This window comes from Fukomys damarensis, unplaced genomic scaffold (assembly GCF_012274545.1).
Source record: "Fukomys damarensis isolate Sample0158 unplaced genomic scaffold, DMR_v1.0_HiC HiC_scaffold_39, whole genome shotgun sequence".
Classification (NCBI taxonomy): Eukaryota; Metazoa; Chordata; class Mammalia; order Rodentia; family Bathyergidae; genus Fukomys; species Fukomys damarensis.
The window spans coordinates 6,388,186-6,410,363 of NW_022900951.1; the positions used below are offsets into that span (position 1 = coordinate 6,388,186).

General features: G+C 50.5%; 1 protein-coding gene across 1 annotated transcript in view; it reads left to right on the top strand.

Annotated features, from left to right (window-relative positions):
• Shroom2 (shroom family member 2) overlaps positions 1–17,123 on the top strand; it is a 162,145-nt gene extending 145,022 nt beyond the window's left edge. The window contains exons 9-13 of the mRNA XM_010618758.3: positions 2,902–3,567; positions 7,193–7,744; positions 9,094–9,265; positions 13,639–13,911; positions 15,749–17,123. Of these exons, the coding sequence (XP_010617060.1) occupies positions 2,902–3,567; positions 7,193–7,744; positions 9,094–9,265; positions 13,639–13,911; positions 15,749–16,015 (1,930 nt within the window). The 3' untranslated portion in view covers positions 16,016–17,123. The remainder of the gene's footprint in view (positions 1–2,901; positions 3,568–7,192; positions 7,745–9,093; positions 9,266–13,638; positions 13,912–15,748) is intronic.
• The last annotated feature ends 5,055 nt before the right edge of the window (positions 17,124–22,178 follow it).

Consider the following 22,178-nt stretch of genomic DNA (forward strand, 5'->3'; position numbering starts at 1 on the left):
TTGAAGACCATGAGAAATTGTGCTCAGGGCAAGTCCATGCTGACAAAAATATGGCATGAACAGAAAAGTGGTGCTGGGATCACAGGGAAGTAAAAGCACTGTATACTGCACACAGGACACGGCACACAGATTAAAGAATATGCATCTCCACCCAGGCACCGCCCACTGAGTTTCTAAGTGTGATTGACAGGATACTCTGTCGTCCCAGGAGCTCTCCATACACACATCTGTCCCAGAATTCACTCTGCTCTTAATTATATTTATGAGATGCAGTGCATATTCATGAAACCTTAATAAGGTCTGAGTAAGGTGAAGATGACTGCAGATCAGGCCAGGAGATCTAGTGCCATATATTCTCAACTGCAGTAGCAAAGATCTGCTTGGGTTTTTTGTTACGTTATTCTCTACCCCTCTTAGGACAGCGGAAGGAGGAGTGACCCTAGGGTGCTGTTCAAGCTCAAGTGGGTGGATGGGGAGTGATTTCCTCAACTCCTTTGTTCTGTCTGCACTACACGCACATACAACGCAATGCAGGCATGGCACGGCAAGCACACCTGTGCATGCACACACAGCACACTTGTCCAGCATGTACACCTACACACGTACACAGCATCAGTGTCCGTCTGAAGGTGTACTGCGTGCCATGTGCACGTGTTATCTATATAGAGCTGTCTTGGAACCTGTTAGATACAAGATTGGAACATGACCCCAGAGGAACCCCAGATTCCCAAATTTGGGGGGGGTACCGGGGAATGAACTCGGGTCGATTCCCAATTTTTTGACCCTTTGCAAATCATGCCTGCATGCAAGTGACCAACGGCGCTTAGATTTTACCCAAAATTGAAGCTCGTTTGATTTTCTGTTAATACAGCGTGACAGCTGTTAAATGACAGGGAGGTGCCAGGTACCTTCAGAGGGGTCTGTGGATGCTAAATTTCAGAGTTTTGAGAGGAGGAAAATAAGTCCGGTGCACTCCTGCTTTCTGAAGTGTCCTGAGTTGCACTTCTCAGAATCCATCGCCAGTTTGACAGTATGCTGGTGTCATCCTCTGTCTTGTAGCTAGGCAGTGACTCAGTTGGGTATTGTTTTCTAAGCCATTCGTTGTTACATCCGAGTTTTTTTGATCAGACTTCAGCTACATGTATCTGTGAGTATCCACTGAACGCACACAAGAGATGAAGCTTCTGTGCATTGGCCTGGTATCTCCTCGAGTTCTTCTGCTTGGTGCTATCGATAGAACAGGTGATGGGTTCCTGGGAGATAGACTCCAGATTCTTGTGCGCAGTGAGCAGAGAATTGCAAGTTGCAGACACAACGGTAAAGAAGAAGTGCAGTTACGTTTATTGAAGTTCACAGGGCAAGGTATGCTCAGAGCGAGCGGGTTGTGCCAGCAGAAATGAAAGAAGTGGCACTAGCGGGGCAAGAAGCAGCGCGGTGAGCGTAGGGGCAGGGAACAGAGTGGAGGTGTTAGGCTTCTGGATTTGGGAATGCGTGCCCTGCCTGGGCACCTGTCATTGGGTTGTTCACAATCCGATCGACAGGGCACCAGGTCGTCTCTGCTGGGTGAGCTTGAGCTTTCCCGTAATTCACCGGGTTGTAATTACGTGTATGCTGTGCAGCCCATATGTGTGAACCCAGAGCTTCGGGGCTTTCGTGGGCCTGGCTCTAGGTGATGGATGCTGGTGATGGATACTTAGGTGATGGGGATGCTCGGGCCTCTTCTGTGCTGGAGCACACATGACCTGGAGGGAGTGCCCAACCAGCAGGACGTAAAGACTGGCATCGCCCAGGTGCTCTCTCCCCAATGCTGCAGATCCCACCCATGGCACCCAGACCATCACGGGCTGTCTCCAGATTGTGCCGGGGCATGAGTTCAGAGGCAGGGGCAGTCTCGGGCTGAGACTCTTGTGGCCTGGGTATGGCTGGGCAGCCTGTTTTCTCCTTCTTACTGACTAGGTTGCATCTCTTATTTGTGCTTGTGTTTGTCTCCTGCGTGGGTCTCCATTTGCTGCCCTCGTCTGGGATTCTGTTGATGAGTTGTTGTGCCCTCCTCCTGGGGAATTGAGTTCAGGGCCTCGTGCATCCTAGGCAAGTGCTTTACTCCAGTACTTACGTGTGCTTTTTTAATGTGTCCTTTTAAAAAAAAAAAAATGACAAAATCGTTCTTATCTTAAATCAGAGGCTTGTTTTGTTACCTTTTGGGCTGGAGGAAGCATTGTGCAGCCAAAAGTGCAGCTGGCTGATTTGTGCACATTTCGTAGTTTGTAGCCCAAGCACTTTAGCAGTGACATGGATAAGCACACACGTGAAGTCTGTGCACGTCACATCTATGTAAGTGTGTGCGCATATATGTGGTGTGATAAAGTCCGGAGAAGATCCACAAGTTGTAACTGCTTCCACAGGAAGTGGCCCTTTTCTTGTCCTAACTCGATACTGGATTTTAAAGATGACTGGATTGACTTGCAGCCCATCTAAGAAAAGGAAGGCATACCCTGGTTTCTATGGCGGTTTCCTAGGAGAAATATGAAAATACTGCAACTTGAACCAATAGTTCTGACTATAGCTGTAGATTTCCACATGGTTTTCTACAAATTTGTGCAGTTTTTAAATTGAAAGAATGCGGTCAGTGTATTTGTGTGTGTGCACGTGCATGCGTGTGTGCATGAGTCTTTCATGCTTTGGGTCCCTTGCATAACTCGCCACATACAGCATCTTGCCTGGTGTGTGCTAGGAATGCCACCTGGCTTTAGGAGTGGCCGTGGAGATACAGGTCTGAGGAAGCGTGTACGGATTTACGTCCCTCAGGTGACCTAGAGGGATCGTCAAGGTGTGGGTCTAGACCCAGGCAGGGGAAGGTGTCCATTGGAACCCGCAGCTGATTTTTGTTCATTCTTCATCTAGACAAGCAGATGCCCAGTGTCCCGGGGCCAGCCCAGCAGCACAGCAGGACCCGGAGAAGCAGAGTGCACAGCCCCTGTCCTCGCTGTGTGGCACAGCCCCAACTCAGGAAGCCCCTGAGTTGCCCAGGGAGGGCCGGGGCCGAGCAGGGACTCTGCCCCGAGATTACAGGTACTCAGAGGAGAATAGGCCCGCAGACTTGGGAAAACGAGGGCAGGGTGCCCCCTCGCCCCTGCTGGTTCAGGGACAGGACTCGTGTCCAGTGAGCGCCGCTGCACCCCTCAAGAGGCCAGCCCCGCAGAGGCCTCCACCGCCCAAGCGAGAGTCCAGGAAGCACAGAGCCCTGATCTCAGCTCCCGCAGATGCACACCCGGCCGACCTGCCAGCTGCACCCCTGAATACTGCTGTGACCTGCCCGGCCCTCTCCCGCAGCCCCTCTGGGTTCAGCAGTGCCCAGCCCCATGGCACCCTGAAGGCTTCCGCTGCCTGTGACCACCAGCATGTGAAAGAGGACACCCCTTGTCCTCAACCAGAAGCACAGCCCTCATCCAAGTTCCAGCCTCCGCAGCTTTCCGCCATGGAGACGTCTCGCTCCCCGTCACCTCAGTTTGCACCCCAGAAGCTGACGGACAAGCCCCCCCTGCTCATCCACGATGAGCATCCGACAAGGTATTGGGCTCCCAGGGGCATCCTGTGTACCCTGGCTCTGCAAGCAAGGTTTTGCGCTTTCTTCCTGGGAGGACTGGGTGGAAGGCCAGTCCTGGAGGAGAAGCCGGACTCTGGGGATCCGGGGGAGCTCTGACTCAGTGGGGTTGCCCGTGCCCTCGGAGGCTGACCGTCCCTCTCCCTCACTCTGAATGCATTTATATCTGTGTCACCCACAGGTGTCTGCAGATGGGTGGGGTGGGGTGGGGGTGTGTTTTTAACTCATTTAATAGTTACGATCAGTATCAGGTCTGGCCTAAGTGAAGTTGGTGTTTGCATTATGGCCAGTATTTTTCTATTCCTTTTTCCCTATGCGTTTTCCCCCCCCTCTGGTACCAGGTCAAACTCAGTTTGAGCATCCGACAAGGTATTGGGCTCCCAGGGGCATCCTGTGTACCCTGGCTCTGCAAGCAAGGTTTTGCGCTTTCTTCCTGGGAGGACTGGGTGGAAGGCCAGTCCTGGAGGAGAAGCCGGACTCTGGGGATCCGGGGGAGCTCTGACTCAGTGGGGTTGCCCGTGCCCTCGGAGGCTGACCGTCCCTCTCCCTCACTCTGAATGCATTTATATCTGTGTCACCCACAGGTGTCTGCAGATGGGTGGGGTGGGGTGGGGGTGTGTTTTTAACTCATTTAATAGTTACGATCAGTATCAGGTCTGGCCTAAGTGAAGTTGGTGTTTGCATTATGGCCAGTATTTTTCTATTCCTTTTTCCCTATGCGTTTTCCCCCCCCCTCTGGTACCAGGAATCAAACTCAGGACCTTGCACTTGCCAGGCAGGCATGGTGCCACTGAGCTACATCCCCAGTTCTTCTGCTTTCTTGCTTTCTTTTCTTTCCCTCCTTCCCTCCCTCCCTCCCTCCCTCTTTCTTTCTTTTAAGGTAAAGGCTAGCCAGGTTGGCATGCTGGTGGATGCCTGTAATGTCAGGTACTTGGGAGGCTGGTGGGGGAGGATTGCAAGTTTGAGTCTGGTCTCATGGCCTAGGTTACTTGTCGAGTTCAGGGCTGGCTTGGACTGCATCACAATGTATTTGGACAAGGGGAAGTCTCTCCTTACTGACAGACTCTTTGTACTCTTCCCTGAAATCACATACCCTAGTCTCACAGGTAACTTCCATACCATCTGTGGCTAAAGGCTTCCCCTCCCCTCCCTCCTTTCTGTCTCTTTTCCTTCCTTCCTTCCCTCTCTGTCTCTCTCTCTCTTTCTCCCTCATCCTCCCTTCCTTTCTTTTCTTTTTCTTTCTCTCCTCCCTCTCTCCCTCCACTCCCATTCAAAAAAAAAAATAAGCTAGAGGTGGAGGTTTGATTGCCCTCAGAACTCTTCTGAGGTACATTCTTTTGTTTCGATGTCTGGAAGAGTGAGTGAGCACAGAGCAGGCAGGACCCTCCTACAGGATTTCACTACTGTGCGCTGGCACAGCTTCCCACTGGACCATGTGGCTCGGGAGCCCCAGCATGGCAGGTGGGGCTGCAGGTGGTGGCGTGATAGGGGAGGCCTTTCGACTTCGAGATGGGGTCCACTGACCTGCAGGGAGGCCTGTGCTCTGGGAGGAGCTGCGTCACCTCATAGCAGGCCAGGGTGGCAAGGCCCTCCTCCTCCATCCCTCCTGGTCCAGTTTTCTGATTAGGAAGTGGTGAGATCTGGAAGCAGGAAGGTCTGATTGCCTGTATTTTTGATCTTACTCCAGGCAGAGGTGCATCAAATTTTTTTAAGGTGGAAGTCTTGACTTTTTTGGGGTACCAGGGATTGCACATGGGTCCTCGTGCTTACAAGGCAGGCAGTGTCGCCACTGAGCTAAATCCCCAGTCCTGTCTTGACCTTTTTTTGTGGTACCAGGGATTGAACTCTGGACCTTGCACTTTCGAGGCAGGAACCACTGAGCTAACCCCTGACCCCTATCTTGACCATTTTTGAGATGAGAGGTCACTTTGTGTATAGAAATGAACAGAGAAGGCCTGGGATGTAGCTCAGTGGTGGAGTTCTTGTCTGGAGTGTTGGAGTGCACATCCCCAGCACCACAGGCAGATTAGATAGCTAGCTAGCTAACTAGATAGATAGATGAGATAGATGATAGATACATAGATAGATGATAGATAGATAGATAGATAGATAGATAGAGGTGACATGTTAGAAAATGCATGTTAACCTGTATGATTTGTTTTTGTTGCTTAATTTTTCCTGTTACACTTCCTTTCACTAGAAATCAAATTTCTCCACAAATGAGGAAAGATAAAAATTCAATCTGAGTTAACATTCAATACTAGGTGATTAGGATTTCTAAGTATAGAAAGAAGGGAATTCAAAGGTTTTTGTTTATTTGTTCTTCCTTGGATAAGATGGCAGGGTTTGCCTTTTTAAGTTCAGTACATCGAAATAGGATTTTCCACAGAGGTAGACTTTTTAAAAGTTATTTGTAAGGAAGGACCGTATGCGAATGCCCAGGTAAAACATATCAGCTCTTAATATATCTCCCAGAGAGCGTGAAGAAAACACAAAACATTTCATTTTAGCATTGCACACACCCTGGGGAGGAGGTAGGCCGTCCAGCACTCCTCTCAGTAGTACACCGAAGGGGTGGAAACCAGCATTTCATTTAGAAACTAATGTTGTTCATCAGCTGTTTACCATAGCTTCCCTTGGGCCACACGGCACGGGGTCCATCTCTTTTGGTTCCTGAGTTTGGGCTTATTTTTTCCCCCCTCCCGGGCCAGCAGGGGGCCGTGTTCCCTCATTGTGTCCCGGAAATCAGCCAGTCCTGACAGCCCTGGCTTAGTCTCCCTACATCTGAGCTGGCCCAGGCCAGGGTCTGTGGTGTGGACTAGGTGGTCTCTTCTCATTTTTTCTCACTTCCCTATGACTGCTTCCGAGCCTGGCCCTTTCACCAAGAAATTTGCTTTGTTGTGGTTTGAGGCAGGGTCTTGACTATGTAGTTTAGGCTGGCCTTGAGTTCACTGGATAGTCCAGGCTGGCCTTGAACTTGTGATCCTCCTGCCTCAGCCTCTGCAGTGCTGGGATTACAGGCCTCTGCAACCAGACCCAGCAAGACCTGTTCGTTTCAAAAGGAAACACGTGCCCTTCTTAACACACGCATGACTGAGACGCAGAGCCCGTGGGTGCCCTGGTACCTCCGTGAGCTTCTCACTGGTGTGATGTTTTACAAGGGGTAGCTTGGGGGAAGGAAAGGGCAGCTCATGAGGTGCCTCTAAGTGGGAGCGATGGATGGGGGCCCTCGGCCAGACGTAGCCCTCTGCATTAGAAGCCCTCCGGGGTGCCGAGCCCACCCTGACCCCACTGCAAACTCGCCAGCTGGGAAAGGTTAACTGGGCTGAACTTGTCACTGTCTGCACAATTAATGATCAGAGTGAAAGGAAGTAAGTGTGGACTGATCACCCATGTCACTTGGTCACCCAGCAGGTGCCCTCCTAGCCACAGGTGCTTGACCTGGGGGTGGGGAGATCACAAGCGGGCTCAGATGGGGCCACCTTCTCACCCTCCTCGATTATGTGGGACCTGGTGCTGCTGCCCACCGAGTGGGCCCAGGAGGGGACGGTGTTCCTCTCAGGGTTTCAGAGCCTTGCTTGTCTCTTCCAGAATTGAGCGGGTGATGGACAACAACACCACGGTGAAGATGGTGCCCATCAAGATCGTGCACTCAGAGAGCCAGCCCGAGAAGGAGAGTCGCCAGAGCCTGGCACCCCCGGCCGAGCTGCCCGCACTGCCCAGCGGGCTGGAGCGGGACCAGATCAAGACGCTGAGCACGTCAGAGCAGAGCTACTCCCGCTTCTGTGTGTACACACGGCAGGGCCCTGAGGCTGAGGCCCCACAGCGATCCCGGCCGCCTGCACCCCAGCCTCCCGAGCCACCCACGGCCCCTGCGCTGGACGCCTGTGCCTCCCCTCCAAGGCTCAGCTATGCCAAGACCAAAGAGAAGACTGCAGAGGACCTGAAGTCCGAGGAGCTGGCCAGGGAGATCGTGGGCAAGGATAAGTCCTTGGCCGACATCCTGGATCCCAGTGTGAAAATCAAGACCACCATGGACCTGATGGAGGGGATCTTCCCCAAAGACGAGCATCTCCTGGAGGAGGCTCAGCAGCGGAGGAAGCTGCTCCCCAAAATCCCCTCTCCCAGGACCACAGAGGAGAAGTGAGTAGATGCTGCCCTCTAGCGGGTTCTGGACTCTGCCCACATCCCTTGAGCTCGGCAGGGAGGAGAGCGTATCTGTCTGTGGATTTGCACAGTTGCTGTCTCTGAGTGGGCCAGATCTTTCTTCACAGGAGCCCCCAGTGCTTGCGGCTTTTCTGCCAGTGCCCCTAGAGCGAGGTCAGGGCTACAGACATGATGACCTTGGCGCCTGGTGGATGTAGGAAAGTCTGCAGCAGTGATGTCCTGGGCTTGTGGCCAGCCTGATGGGCACAAGGCCCACAGGGCTCCTTTTTGGAGCCTACAACAGGTTCTTGGAGAGGCCATTGCCTGCCCCAGGGGCCAGCTGGCATCCCCGCCAGGGATGCTCGGGCTGGTACACTGGAGAGGAAGCACCTCGTTTCTAGTGTGAAGATACCGGGTGTCATGCTCTCAGCCTGAGTCTTACAAGCAAACTAACAGGAGGTGAGGTGGTACTGGAAGACATCTGCACCAAGTGTTGGCATACTGTGGCCCCTGGGCCCAAGCCTACCTATTATTGCTGCAGGGACACTGCCGTGCATTTTGTTGGCAAAAACCAATATATTGACCTCTGTGTGAACACAGTGGTTTTAGTTAGTTTTTGTAAATAGCGCTCATGTGGCCACATAGGGGCGTGCAGCAACATCTTTCCTGCTGATTACATGGCCTCTGTCGCCACAAGCATCATTCTGTGGCAGAAGGGCAGTGCTTCTCTCTGAAGGACAGCAGAGGAGAAACGGAGCCAGGCATGAGGGGAGCGGAGGAGACTGCCTGTAAAAGGGGTCGGCATCTGTAGCGTCACCTACATCTACCCGCCTGCCCCCAGCTCCCCATGTGCAGTCTGGGCTGTACCTGTGCAGCACAGATTTCTCTCCTTGTTTAAAACGCCTCCATCCATGGGCTGGGGATGTAGCTCAGTGGTAGAGCGCTCGCCTAGCATGTGTGGGGCCTGGGTTCAATCCCCAGCACTATGAAGCAAAGCAAACAGTAAACACCGCTCACGCAGACTTAGTGAGCACCCATGTGGCAAGGTTTATGGGTTTTGTGTGTGTGTATGTGTTTTTTTTTTGGTACCAGGGATCAAACTCAGGACCTTATGCTTTCTAGATGCGGGCACCACTGAGCTAAATCCCCAGCCCTGTTTTTTTTTTTTTTTCTTCTTAACCTTGTTACCTACTTTCTTTTCCTCCTCCGGCTTTTCCTCCTCTCATCTTAGCTGGTATCCTTTTGCTAGGGCCAGCTTTTATTTGTCACAATTCGGGGAGCAGGTCCAAAGTGTGCGTCTGTGCATATGGTTGCAGCTAATTGAAGTTCTGACCTTTTTTACCCAGGAAAGAGGAGCCAAGTGTGCCGGCCGCCGTGTCTCTGGCCACCAATTCCACCTACTACAGCACATCCGCCCCCAAGGCGGAACTGCTAATCAAGATGAAGGACCTGCGCCAGCAGCAGGAGTCTGAAGAGGATTCAGGGAGCGACTTGGACCATGACCTGTCCCTGAAGAAGGTAGGAAAGGGAACCCCAAACTGGAACCGCACATTGGAGCCATATATGGTGGCTGTGCCTGCAGACCCAGCTACTTGGGAGTCTGAGACAGGAAGATCACTTGAGCTCAGGAGGTCAAGGCTACCCTGAGCAACAAAGCAAGACCCCATTTTAAAATAAAGAGATTGTACAGGCTCTGCATCATGTCTGAGAGCATTTACATTTGGCTCTCCTGTAGGACAAGGAACTATAGGGCAATACTGGCAAGCCCTCTTTCTTGTGGTTTATTCTCTGCTCTGATCAGTGTTCTCACTTTCTACAGGGGTCTCTCTGCCATCTTTTTTCTATAAGATCCATTTCAAATTAGTTTCACTGGGTACCATTCTCTAAGTCCAACAGAGAAGTCTCTCCCCCCAGCTGAAATCCAGGGGACTTAATCATATGACCTTCAGTGTGCCACTTGTCCTGTCCTCTTTGAATATCAGGTTCAAATATCTTTAATGTGATGATTATAAATAAACCCAACAGTCAAAGAGTACCTTCTGTAGGCCAGGCGTGATGGTGCATGCTTGTAATCCCAGCACTCGGGAGACTAATGCAGGAGGATCACAAGTTTGAGACCAGCCTGGGCAACACAGTGAGACCTAGACTCATGAAAGAAAGGGCTTTGTCAGCTAAACCGCATCTGTGTCCAACTCCTAAGCACCCAGCCTGGCTCCTGAGGCCCCTGCAGTGGACAGAATACAGAGTAGGACCTTCTCTAAGGGCGCTCATGTACTCATGGGAGTGGTGGACACCATCACACAAAGACACAGGTCCTGTACAGTGCAAGCTCTGAACAAGCCTGGCCACTGCTTGCATTTGTAAATAAAGTTTTATTGAAGCATAGCCACACATGTTCATTTGCACATGAACTCTGGTGGCATTCATAGGACAGTAGCAAAATCGAGCAGTCATGACTGTGATCGTTGTAAAGGCTGAAGTATTTACTGTCTGCCCTTGACGGGTGGAGTCTGCCGACCCTTGCTGTACTCTGTCGAGTGGTGAGAGCAGCTGGGGCAGGGTAAGGGGGTAGAGAGACAAATGGGTGCGATTGTGGAGGAGGCTCTGAAGAGGACATATGTGAGGGGCAAGCCCTGGACAGGTCTGTTGCGTGAGGGAGAGCAAATGCATGCACAGGTCCTGAGGAGAAACAGCAGAGGCCTGGGCCTGGAGCTGAGGGGCAAGAGAGGGTGGGATAACATTAAAACGGGACTAAGGGACCAATTATGGGTGATGGCCATGACGGTCACTGTGCAGAGTAACTCCCCACGTGTCAGCTGGCCAGACCCGTGACCTCGCAGAGGCGCCTGGTTTGTGTGTGAGGGATGCAGCATGGCCAAAGACAAGCGCGGGGACAGTGTGTGTGGTTTATTCCCGGGGACTTGGTTCCCCTCAGCCATGAGCACTGGGGACAGAAAAGAGGTGGTGGCATTGTGTTTGCTGTGGGCCCCCATGGCGGAAGGAGCATCCTTAAAAACTGCTGATTTGCTTGTTTGTTTGTGACAAGCCTTTTGCAAGTGATTACTTTGAAAGGATGCTTGTATCATTAGTGATTTTTACAAATACCATTGATTGATTTTAAATATGGTAGACACATTTAAATTGGAAGTCGTTGAGGATTATGTTTCTTGTGGGGAACAGAGACGTGGGCACAGGCCCAACAGAGAAAAGACATTGGTTTTCGCTTGGAGTCGAACTGTAAGTGTGCACTTGGGTCCCACCCAGTCAGAGGAAGCCAAGTGTCCAGGGCTCCACCCCTGAGCCTCAGCCCATCAGAATCGAGAGGTGAGAGGCAACGTGGGACTAGTCCCTCCAGCACACTCTTATTCTTCTCTCCCAGCCTGGTGTGTGTGGGAAAAATAAGCAGAGGAAGCTGGGCATGGGGGCGCACACCTGTGATCCCAGCTACCTCGAGACTGAGGCAGGAGGATGACAAGGTCTGGGCCAGCCTGGACAGCTTAGTGAGATCCTGTGTCAAAGAGTAAGTGGTGCTAAGGACGGAGCTTAGCGCTCTTGTGTGGTCTGAGCTATTCATTAGCGGGTCTGTACTGTGTAAATGGCTCTGTAGCAAAGACGGGGTAAATATTTTTATGAGACATTTTCCCTCAGCACTGCAAAATAAATAAGTAAATAAGTAAACAAAAATTTGGGTGAGTCAAGGAATTTAGAGTCCTTTCAGACTGCCCAGTTTCAAAATCCCCTGTCCAGGTAAGGTTCTGAAGTCCTGTTTTCATACACGGATGAGAAATCTTCATCACTATAATTGCTGAGGAAACGTACTGAGGGCCTGGGGTATATATACCCCAGTGATAGAGCATTGCTTACTGTGTGCAAGGCCCTGGTTCCACCTGGCAACCCCATCCCACCAAAAACCCCAGCAGGCCTCCTGAGTAACTGGCTGCTGGTGGTCCTTGTACCCATGTGGGTATCTCCATTCCTTGGAGCATTCATTCATTAGGACTGGCATGGGGTGAGGATTTGGAAAGTTTGTGTTTTGTGCTTTTTTCATCACGTGATGACTGTCTAACATGGGGCTATGAAGCCAGGTGTGGTGGTGGCTCATGCCTGTAATCCCAGCACTCGGGAGGCAGAGGTAGGAGTTCCAGGCCATGAGATCAGGGCCAGCCTGGGCTGCACAGGGAGTCCAAGAATAGGCTGAACTACATAGCAAGACCCTGTCTCACACGATGAAAATAAAAAAATAAATAGGGCTGTGTTTTCAGCTGTGAGATTTGGAGTTGATTTAAATAATCTTTCCAGATAGCTAGGTAAATACACATCACACACACACACACACAGAAGGAGAGAGGAAGAAAGGGAGGAAGGAGGGAGTGGGGAGAGACATTTTTAAAAGGGCTGGGGATGTAGGAATGTGTTACAGCCTTTGCCTGACAGGAGCAAGGCCCTGCTTCCATCCCCAGCGCCACAAGAGTGAGAGAGGGACATAAAAGAAGTACAGACATGTTCCTTATTTAAATTGTAGGGAAAGAAAATGTCTTGCCACCCTGTGTCTCTGGAGCCTGACCTAGAAAAGCCGAAGCAATTTATAAACCCCATCTGGTCCTTCCCAGGGAGAGGACTGTGCGTCTTAATCGCCTGTCGCCGGCAGACTGCTTGCCGTCCATCTGTGGGCCCGCCGGGTGTGCACTCGGCCTGAGGGGCAGAGGAGGCAGGCCCGAGGAGAGCACAGGCCTTCCCCATGCGCTGGCTCTGTTCTGTTTGCTGTGCCTCCAGAAATGCTAGGTGGGGAGTCTCTTTTCACTGTGTCTGAGGCTGAGACCTTTCCTGCTGATGTGGACGGCAGCATGGTGGTTCTTATTTGCCTGTGCTGTATGAAATGGGGCAGGCCATTCCTAGTCCACATTGACGGTCTCAGACTTGTCCCAGGCACCTCCTGGGTGCCACGCTGAGCTCGTCCCACACTGTGACTTCAGCTGTCTTAGCGCCAGTGCTGCACGGCAGTTGCTCCTGTGTTGGGAAAGGATGTTCTGTCCTGGTGAGCGGAAGGGGGCCTCCGTCTCTTCTGCTCCAAGCCTGTCATCCATTGATTATTTAAACTGGTTCCAAACCCCAAGCTGAGACCATGGCCCCGTGTTAGTTGTCATTCGGAGGAGAAGCACATTACTGAACTAACCCAGATCCTCGCCCAATACCAGTCCCGACTTGGATGCAAACCTCCTCCTCTTGCTCTCCCCGTGTGTTGGAGTCCTCCATGGACCTGCCTGTTCGCGTGCAGGGTTTCGTCTTCCTTGTGGTTTGTGTGCCCGAGCACTATTTGACTTTTTAGGCCACGCGGACTCTGCCTGAGGAAGCTTGGTATTCTTGGGTGAAGCTGCTTTAGTCAAGAGCGTCTCGGATAGGGCTGAGCTCTCCAAAGGTAGCACGCGACTCCCCTGCCGACCGTTGCTTCTATAGCACTCACCCTGGAGGGTAAACACCTGTTGGCTTGTGCTGTGGATAGGTCCCATGGCAAGGAGGCAGGCTTGGTTAGAGGAGGTCATAACTCAAGAGTTTGGCCATAAGTTAAAACTAGAATTTCTAACATGACCCAGGTTGTTCATATGTCAGGCTGATTGTAACTCGAGGGTCCTCTGTATTATTTGATGGTGGAGAATGAACTTAACAGCTGAGCACAATGGCACATTCCTGTAGTACCGGCTGTGGGAGGCTGAGGCAGGAGGCTCAGGTTGGGGTTGTAACTTAGCCTTCCCTGGGCTCACTGCCTTTAATGCAAAAAAAAAAAGTTCATCCTGTTGCGCAGAAGTTGACACAGGAGGCACGTGAGCACTGGCACTGGGGTTCAGGCATGGGCATGCTAACGAGTGTTTCCGTGTTGCCCTGTATCCCTGCAGCAGGAGCTCATCGACAGCATCGGTCGCAAGCTGCAGGTGCTCCGAGAAGCCCGAGAGAGCCTGCTCGAGGACATCCAGGCCAACAGCGCACTGGGGGACGAGGTGGAGGCCATCGTGAAAGACGTCTGCAAACCCAATGAGTTCGACAAGTTCCGGATGTTCATCGGAGACTTGGACAAAGTGGTGAATCTGCTGCTGTCGCTGTCGGGCCGCCTGGCCCGGGTGGAAAACGCCCTCAATAACTTGGAAGACAGCCCTTCTCCTGGTGACCGGGTAACCACACACACAGTGGCTGCAGACGGGCAGGCCGGGTGCTGGGAAGGGCAGCTGCTTGGAGGGTAGATGCCGTGGGCACAGTCAGTGCCTGTGGCCACTCTTTCCTTGGGGAGGGGTGGGGGGGTATGTGCTGCTGAGGTATGGTGAACTGGCTGCTCCCTCCTTTAGACGTCTTTCCAGACCCTCCCCTTGGTCCTTACTCACAAGTGTCTCTTCCTAGAACACAGGCTTCCTTTGAACTTGATCGTGTGTCAGTCCATTGACTGAGCTCATCCCCCTCTGAAAAATCAGACGTAATCATTGGTAGAGAACATTTTAGTACTGTTGCCACTATAATGTAACTTGATTGCCCTTAGCCATCTAGACAGGGTCAAAGGGCTTGTCCAACTTTGCTTCTACTCCTGAGCTGACATACTCCTTAGCGGGTCTGTTTCAGTGTAGTTATATGCAAAATACTTTACTCCTAGGTCAAATATTGTTGGAAAAACATCTCACTCTGTTCTTTACACATAGTAGGCCTTGAAAGTGCTCACTTATTGTGACACACGCATGTACACACACGCGCACGCACGCGCGCGCATACACATTCTGTCTTCTCTGTGGCTGCCAGGTGCTGGTGGCTCTGGTAGATTTTCGAAAACAGAGTTGAATGTCCAGAACCAGAAAACATCTTATCTCTCTCTTTATTGGAAGAAATTGGTCAGCCCGGGCTTCTTTCCATGACACTATCTCGTCTCTCTGTTTCACTCGCACTGAAAACCAAGGTAGGTATTCCTCTGAAGTGGGCCTCTGGAAGTTTCGTGGTCACCGCACTTCGCGGAAGCGGTACTCCGAAGGCACTTGCAGTTTCCGGCCGCTCCTTGGTGATAGTGGTACTAGTTGTGCTTCACTGACCCCCCTTCCGTGCCTGGCGTGTTGCAAAGTGCTGCGTACCCTTGCACGTGCCCCGTGGCTGCAGAGCGGCTGTCCTGGGGCTCGGCCGGAAATCAGGACCTTGAAGAAGATGAGGGGAAGCCCACTGGCAGAGCGTGGGCTTCTGCTTCCCTGGGCAAGGCCCCACAGCGAAGAAAGAATCCTGAGCTAAGGAACTGAATGCCTGGCACCTTCCAGCCTGCACATGAGGACACTGTGCCCATCCCTTCCTTTCCTCGTTTTCCTTCACCTTGGATTAAGTAAGGCAGTGAGATGGATGCTGTATGAGAAGAGAGAGTGTGAGTCTCGTGTGCTGGGAACAGGGTTGTTGGTACCCCCAGAACAGAACCTGCGTAGGGGGGCCGATCCCCAGACACTCACACACCATCCTGTCACCGTCCTGTCCTCTGCTCTGTCTTATGTCCTCCTGTGTGACTGCACCCACAAGTTCTCTCTGTCAGGAGGTTGAGACATTCTGCCCTAGAATTTCCCTCTTGCCAACCTTCCCATAGCATCGTCATGGAAAGGGCTTAGACGCCAACAGCATCCACAAATCCTTCGCTCCTTTGAGCACCTGCAAATTCTGTAGTTTCTGGTCTCCTCATTGCTTTTGCTGCTCACCACGGTTTGTTTGTTCAAGGCAGGTGGTAGAGGAGGAGGCCAGGACAGTGTGAAGAAACCCAGGGGTTCCATGCATGGCTTCTGGGCGGGCTGGGCCAGGAGCCTGCTGCAGCCACAAAGCATCTGCCATCCACACCCCTGTCTGGGTCCCATCCTGTCTCAGGTGACATCAGGATTTCCACAGCCCATCTAATGGACAGCTGTGGGAGTAGCCCCCAGCCCTGACCCATTTTCAGGGGTTGGTCCTGGCCTCTGCCTTTGTCCAGGTCATTAACAGGCTCGTGTCTCTGCCTACCCACAGCAGTCGCTGCTGGAGAAGCAGAGAGTCCTCATCCAGCAGCACGAGGATGCCAAGGAACTCAAAGAGAACCTGGACCGCCGTGAACGCATCGTGTTTGACATCCTGGCCGCGTACCTCAGCGAGGAGAGCCTGGCAGACTACGAGCACTTTGTGAAGATGAAGTCGGCCCTCATCATCGAGCAGCGGGAGCTGGAGGACAAAATCCACCTGGGAGAAGAGCAGCTGAAGTGCCTGCTCGACAGCCTTCAGCCCGAAAGAGGCAAGTAAGTGCAAGTCAGCCAGGCAGAGGGCAGCCACAGCCTTGGAGCTCCATCCCCGTGCGTGGGATCCCTTAATGAACCTTTAGTTTCCCTTTGGGATGGAGCAGTTTCCCTCACACATGACTACACGAGATGCCAGGCAGTGGCTGGTGTGGTCCCCATGGACTCACTATGCCAGGGCTGTGGGACTTACAGACTGTCATCGTCAGCAGTAGGGCCGCTGTTCCTCCATCGGATGCCAAGCCAGCCGTGTGGGAAGACACCAAGAACGTCCTCAGGATGCATGAGAGGGACTCCCCGGTACACATCTTTCCTTGGGATCCATCTGGGCATGGGCTGCTGGGTTTTGTCCTTGCCACACCCTCAGCATGAGTGTCCGTCATCTCTACCCTATAATCATGTTCCCTGACCCAGCAAAGTCATGATGACAATGATCATTGATTAACCTGTAGGAGAGGCGAATGGTTTCCTAGTAGTTGAAAACCAGCCAGAGAACGGACAGCCTATATGTTGGGTGCACTCGCTCTAAGATTAAAAGTGCCACTAAATAAGTGATGTGCATGCTTTAGAACACACGTACGATGGACAGAGCACTGTGGTCCTTCTCGCCTGGCATCAGAGGTTAAACGATGTTACTGGGCCAAGTAAGTGTACTTTGTTACGTGTGTGGCAGTACTTACGTGCTTGTTAGCTATTTATTTCCTGAGACCGATGGAATATTTTTCTAGTTTCTTTTCCCCCAGAACATTAATCTTACGCACATTCACTCATTCGTGATCATTAGATTTTCTGTCTGTTTTGCCACCAAGTTTGTCCCCAAATGTCCAGGACCACATTCCCTGTACTGTAAGAGCTTTCCTCTGCCTTTTTAGGGGCCTGGTGGACTCTCTTAGTGCTTAAACTTGACCTTTTCCTTCTCTAGAGTTTAAAGATTCTGTGCCTCTTTGGGTGGGGGTTGAAATGGCAGGACTCTAAAGAGAGACTAACTCATTAAATAACACCATCATGCTGCGGTTTCCATTGGCGATTGGACACTGACCAGAAGTGTTTGCATATTGCATGTCTGACAACGGATTTGAACCCAGGATGTATGAAGACCTCTGAAAACCCACCGTTAGGAATGTCTGACAACGGATTTGAACCCAGGATGTATGAAGACCTCTGAAAACCCACCGTTAGGAAAATGAACAGTCCAGCTAAAAAGAGGGCAATGGACTTGAACAGTTCACCAAAGAAGTTAATGGGCGTGGCAGATATGCATAGGCAACAGTGTCCTGCTACTGCTGAACTGGTTGTGAACTGCCAATTTTCACCTAATAGTCATAGGTCACATGTGTTGCTGGAAAAAGTTCATCTAAGGAGAGCCATGGTTCATGGCTTTAGTCATCCCTCAGGTAACTGGATGTGTATGTAATATTTGTTCCTCATTTCCCTCACTGCTGTAAGGGGTGTTCTAGCAGGTGTGGTGAGTTTTTTTCCTCGGTTAGCAGGAACCACGGCCTTCCTGAAATATGTGTTCATCTGCACACATGTGCACACGCACACAAGCTCACTTCCTGACCCTGACACAGAGGCACCCCGTGGATGTGAAGTTTTTCCTACAGCCCGGTCCGATCGAGCACCTTCAGTCCCACTGGTGATGACACCTACTCTCGGCAGCTGCCCAGTGCTGAAAGGACGAGTGCCTTTCAGAGGTGCTCCTGCCTTTTCGGGTGAGCTGTTCCTCACTTGAAATGTGTGACTGTGCCGCAGCAGCTCCCTCCTCCTTTTCCCCTGGTAGCCCCTTGCTGGGAACATGGCCGCTGGCTGTCCACAGACCTCACAAGTAACTTGATTATTTTGTTGATAATTTAGGCAATTTTTTTTGATCCGTGATTCTTTCCCTTCAAATCCAGTATTGTGATCGTTTTAATAATACACGTGTAAAATGCAAATAATCGAATCTGCGCGTCAGCCTTTACGTGTCTTTTTGGACTCTGTCTTGTATTTAGTAACATACGGTGCTCTGGTGACCTTTTAGCCAAGTACACTTCTCCACGACCTTCCCATCTGGTTTTCCATTTGCCTCTGTAATGTCTGGTTCACAGGGAATGGAAGACTCCAGTGGTCTCCATGTACATAACTCAGTACACAAAGGTATTATTGAATTAAAACAAATACGGTGCTACCAGTTAGCCCTGGGCATTCAGAGGTGGTGGCTGATTCTTGCCCCGTCCTAACAAAGCTGTGGAAGTCTGCAGAGTGGGCCTTCTCTTACTTGGGATGTGTACAGCCTGTATCCTGCAGCATATTGTTTCAACTGTGTGCAAACTTCACGCTTGACACTTTCCACTTACTGATCAACAGAGCATCCTGTTTGATTTCAACAAAATAAATACTGTGTCTTCAAGTGAAAGGAATGGATCTTTGATTTACCTATATTACAGCTTTTTAAAGAAAATCAAAATGTCAGAGCTAGGAGTATAGCTCAGTGGTGGAGCACATGAATGCAAAGCCCTAGGTTCAATAACTACTACAAAAACGGGGGAGGGATTTCAGGGTATCTTCTTTGATTTCTCATCATCCCTTACTCTCTTTTTTTTTTTTTTAAGGGATCTCTCTTTTCATGGTCACCGACTGCAATCCTATCTTCTGTATCTGAAATTCTGTCTTCATATGTGTTCATTCTGCTGCGAATGCTTTCTGTAGAGTTTTTAATCTCCTGGATATCTGTTTGAATCTGTTTCATGGATTCCATTTCTTTCCTATGTTGGGCATTCAAGGTTTCCTTTTATTTCCTATGCTGGGCATTCGTGGTTTCCATCATGGTCCTGAGCTCATCTATTTTGTTTTTTTAATCTTCTGTTCTAGAGTCTCTAATCATGTCTTTCATTCTTCTTACCATCTCTGTAGTTATCTGGGAAATTATTTCTGTTTTGAATTTTTCTACAGCCTCATCGGTTTTATTACTTATTGTGCTATCAATTCAGGGTGTCCAGATGGTTGACTGTCAGACTTTTCCACCTCACTTACCCCAGAGTTTACCTTTGGTGGGGTGGAAGTCTGTGTTTGTGTCTTATTTAAGTGTTTTCTCATTTCTGTCTTTGTTGTTGGTACTGTCCTTGGTTTAATTCCTGGGTTAATACTTCGATCTTCCAGATATAGCTGGTCTTTACGTTTTGAGTCTTTAATGACTCTGAGGCAATCTCATTTTCATTCTACCAGGGAGGAAAACTCATTAGATCAATCACAGCACCTTAGCCCAAGTGATACGATCAGCGACACAGTAGCTTCAAGTACAACTTAGAAAATGACAATTTGTGGTAGTTACTAATCTATCACCTTTAATTGTGTGAGTTAAATCAAATCGAGGACCAGCCCAAAATATGTTTTTGGTGAATAAGCTCTTCAATATAGCAACTTTTACCCTTCAGGATGGGGATTTAGAAGGAGTTGGGGAGGGAGGGATAGATAGGATAGAGAGAGGTTAGAAATGTGGTCAGAAGACACAGGAAAATCTTACAAACTCTAGGGAGCTGTTGAAGAGAAGACAGAACAAAATACAAGAACAGAACAAACTAACAGCAGTAGGGAGGCTAGAGACCAATCATTTTCTCTTAAAACTAATGGCATTTGAGAGAAGGAAAAAGAGAAGAAAAGGAAAAGAAAGAAAATAAATTCAAATTAGAAACAGGAACAAAAGGGAGAGAAATGAAGATCAAGGTGGGGGGAGAAAGAAGAAAAAAGATAAAAGTGAAAAAAATTTTTTTTTGGTACTGGGGATCAAACTCGGGTCCTTGAGCGTATAAGGCAGGCGGTGGAACCACTGAGCTAAATCCCCAGCTTAAAAGGAAAATTTTGAGAAAAGAAAAAGATAAATATCTGGGCATGGTGGTGCACGCCTGTAACCCCAGCACCTGGGAGGCTAAGGCAGGAGGATTGCTGTGAGTTCAAGACCAGCCTGGGCTACACAGGGAGTTCCAGGTCCATCTCAACTACATAGTGAGACACTGTCTCCAAAAAAAAAAGGATAAATTAAAAAATTTTAATGATTAAAGATAAAAGAAAAATATTACTTTGAAAATTAAAAATACAAATAGAAATAGAGGGCCTCCTTCAGGGTATATCTCTGCTGATACAATAGCGTGGGCAGGAGTGTTGATCTAAGTTAATCTCAGCAAGCCATCAGCTGTCCTCTGAGGTTCAGGCTGATTTCTGGCTGCAAGGCCCAGGTTGAGATCTCTGACCTCCTCCTGGGTTGAACGCTGCAAGGTTCCTAACTGCAGGTTCCAGCTGTCTTTCCCCTGAAGTTAGACCAGATTCTGATGTGAGGTGCTGGTCCCTCCGACTTTCCAACTATGGTGGTGTGTTGTGCCTGTATCACAGATTTTCTTCACTTTTCCAGTGGGCTTCAATTTTCATCTAGGAGCCTCAGAAAGGCCCTCTTTCTCCTGTTCATGGGTGTTGAGGGGAAGAACACTGCTGTGTTGGTGCCCAAAGGGGTGGGCCTACCAGAGTTTTCTTTTGAGACAGGGTCTCACAATGTAGTTCAGGTTGGCCTTGAACTTGAAGTGATCTTCCTGCCTCAGCCTTTCGGCCTCATATTGTGCTTGCTGCTGCTGCTTTTTTTTTTTTTTTTTTGGTACCAAGGATCAAACTCGGCTCCTTGTACATGCGAGGGAGGCAGCAGAACCACGGAGATAAATCCCTGACCTATGGGCCTCGGATATTAACTGGGATACATGCGAGGGAGGCAGCAGAACCACGGAGATAAATCCCTGACCTATGGGCCTCGGATATTAACTGGGATACATGCGAGGGAGGCAGCAGAACCACGGAGACAAATCCCTGACCTATGGGCCTCGGATATTAACTGGGATACATGCGAGGGAGGCAGCAGAACCACGGAGACAAATCCCTGACCTATGGGCCTCGGATATTAACTGGGAATCTCCTTGTCCAGTGTGTTTCACTTCTCCTTCAGCTTTTAACATCAAGGTACAAGGACTCCTCACTGGTCTCATCAGCCTGGGAGATGGCTGCATGGATCGGAAGGCCCTGGGGCAACTACAGCTCAGCTCTGCTTTGGTCCTCCTGAGCCCTGGGGTCCGAGTCCCCCTGTTTGGGGGACTGCGCGGCACTGGAGGATCCAGGGCCAAAGGCCAAAAAGTGGGTACCATCCTGCCAGGTAACTAGAAGTAACTGACAGAAGTGTCAAAGTGTCCCATGGCCACAGCCAGAGCAGGCCCCACCTTCAGGGTATCTTCAGAATGTGTCAGATCACTAAACCATTTGGAGTAAGCCCTAGTGCTGATTATCTACTTAGAACTTGCAAGTGGGCTTAAAACCATTTGGTTTGTAGTTATAATAGTGTCAGGGACACAGGGTGTATCAGTTAGCGCTTGTCTCAATAATGTCGCGTAACAAAAAGCTACAACCTCACAGCAGTGTACAGTACAGAGTACTTATTTGCCTCTTGAGTTGGCAGATGACTGGCTGATCCAGGCAGGGCTCTGGGACATGTGCCTCTCACTTTCCTCCTAGCAGTACCAGTCTGGCCTGGGCCATGTCCCCGGTGAGGCACCAGAGAGCAATCCCAGTCATAAAGCTGTTGTCCTGGCTTTGGTCATTTCACACCTGCTAACCTTCCACGGCCAAAGAACAGCACGGCCGAACCCAGAGTCACAGGGAGCGGGTCAGGCTCCACCTGCTCAGGGGAAGGAACTGCAGGGACACAGGGCCAAGAGTTCACACGGGGCAGTGAGATTAGGGCTGTTCTTGGGTTCCACCTGCCACTGCAGTGTCTCCTAATACGAGAGGCACTCGGTGCTCCAAAAGCACAGAGCCAACTGGCCCGGTGCAAAGCCACCCCTGTCACTTCCTGAACAGGTGAGCTGGCCTCTCTGGGCCCCGTGTCCTCTCCTGTCATAGTAGATGAGCTGCTATGTGGCGAGTGTGTGACCAAGCTTGGAAGCCAGGTCCGGGTCACAGAAGTGCGGCACACGCTGTGATCTGAGTATCTCCTCATGTCTGCAGGGGACAGGGTGCTGGACCACAGTGGATGCTGATGCCAGAGACAATGCTGGCAAGAGTGGAGGAAAATTTCTGCATCTCTGGTATTTATTTTCTACTTTAAAAGATTATTTAAACCAGGCATGGTGTTGCACACCTGTAATCCCAGGCATGGTGGT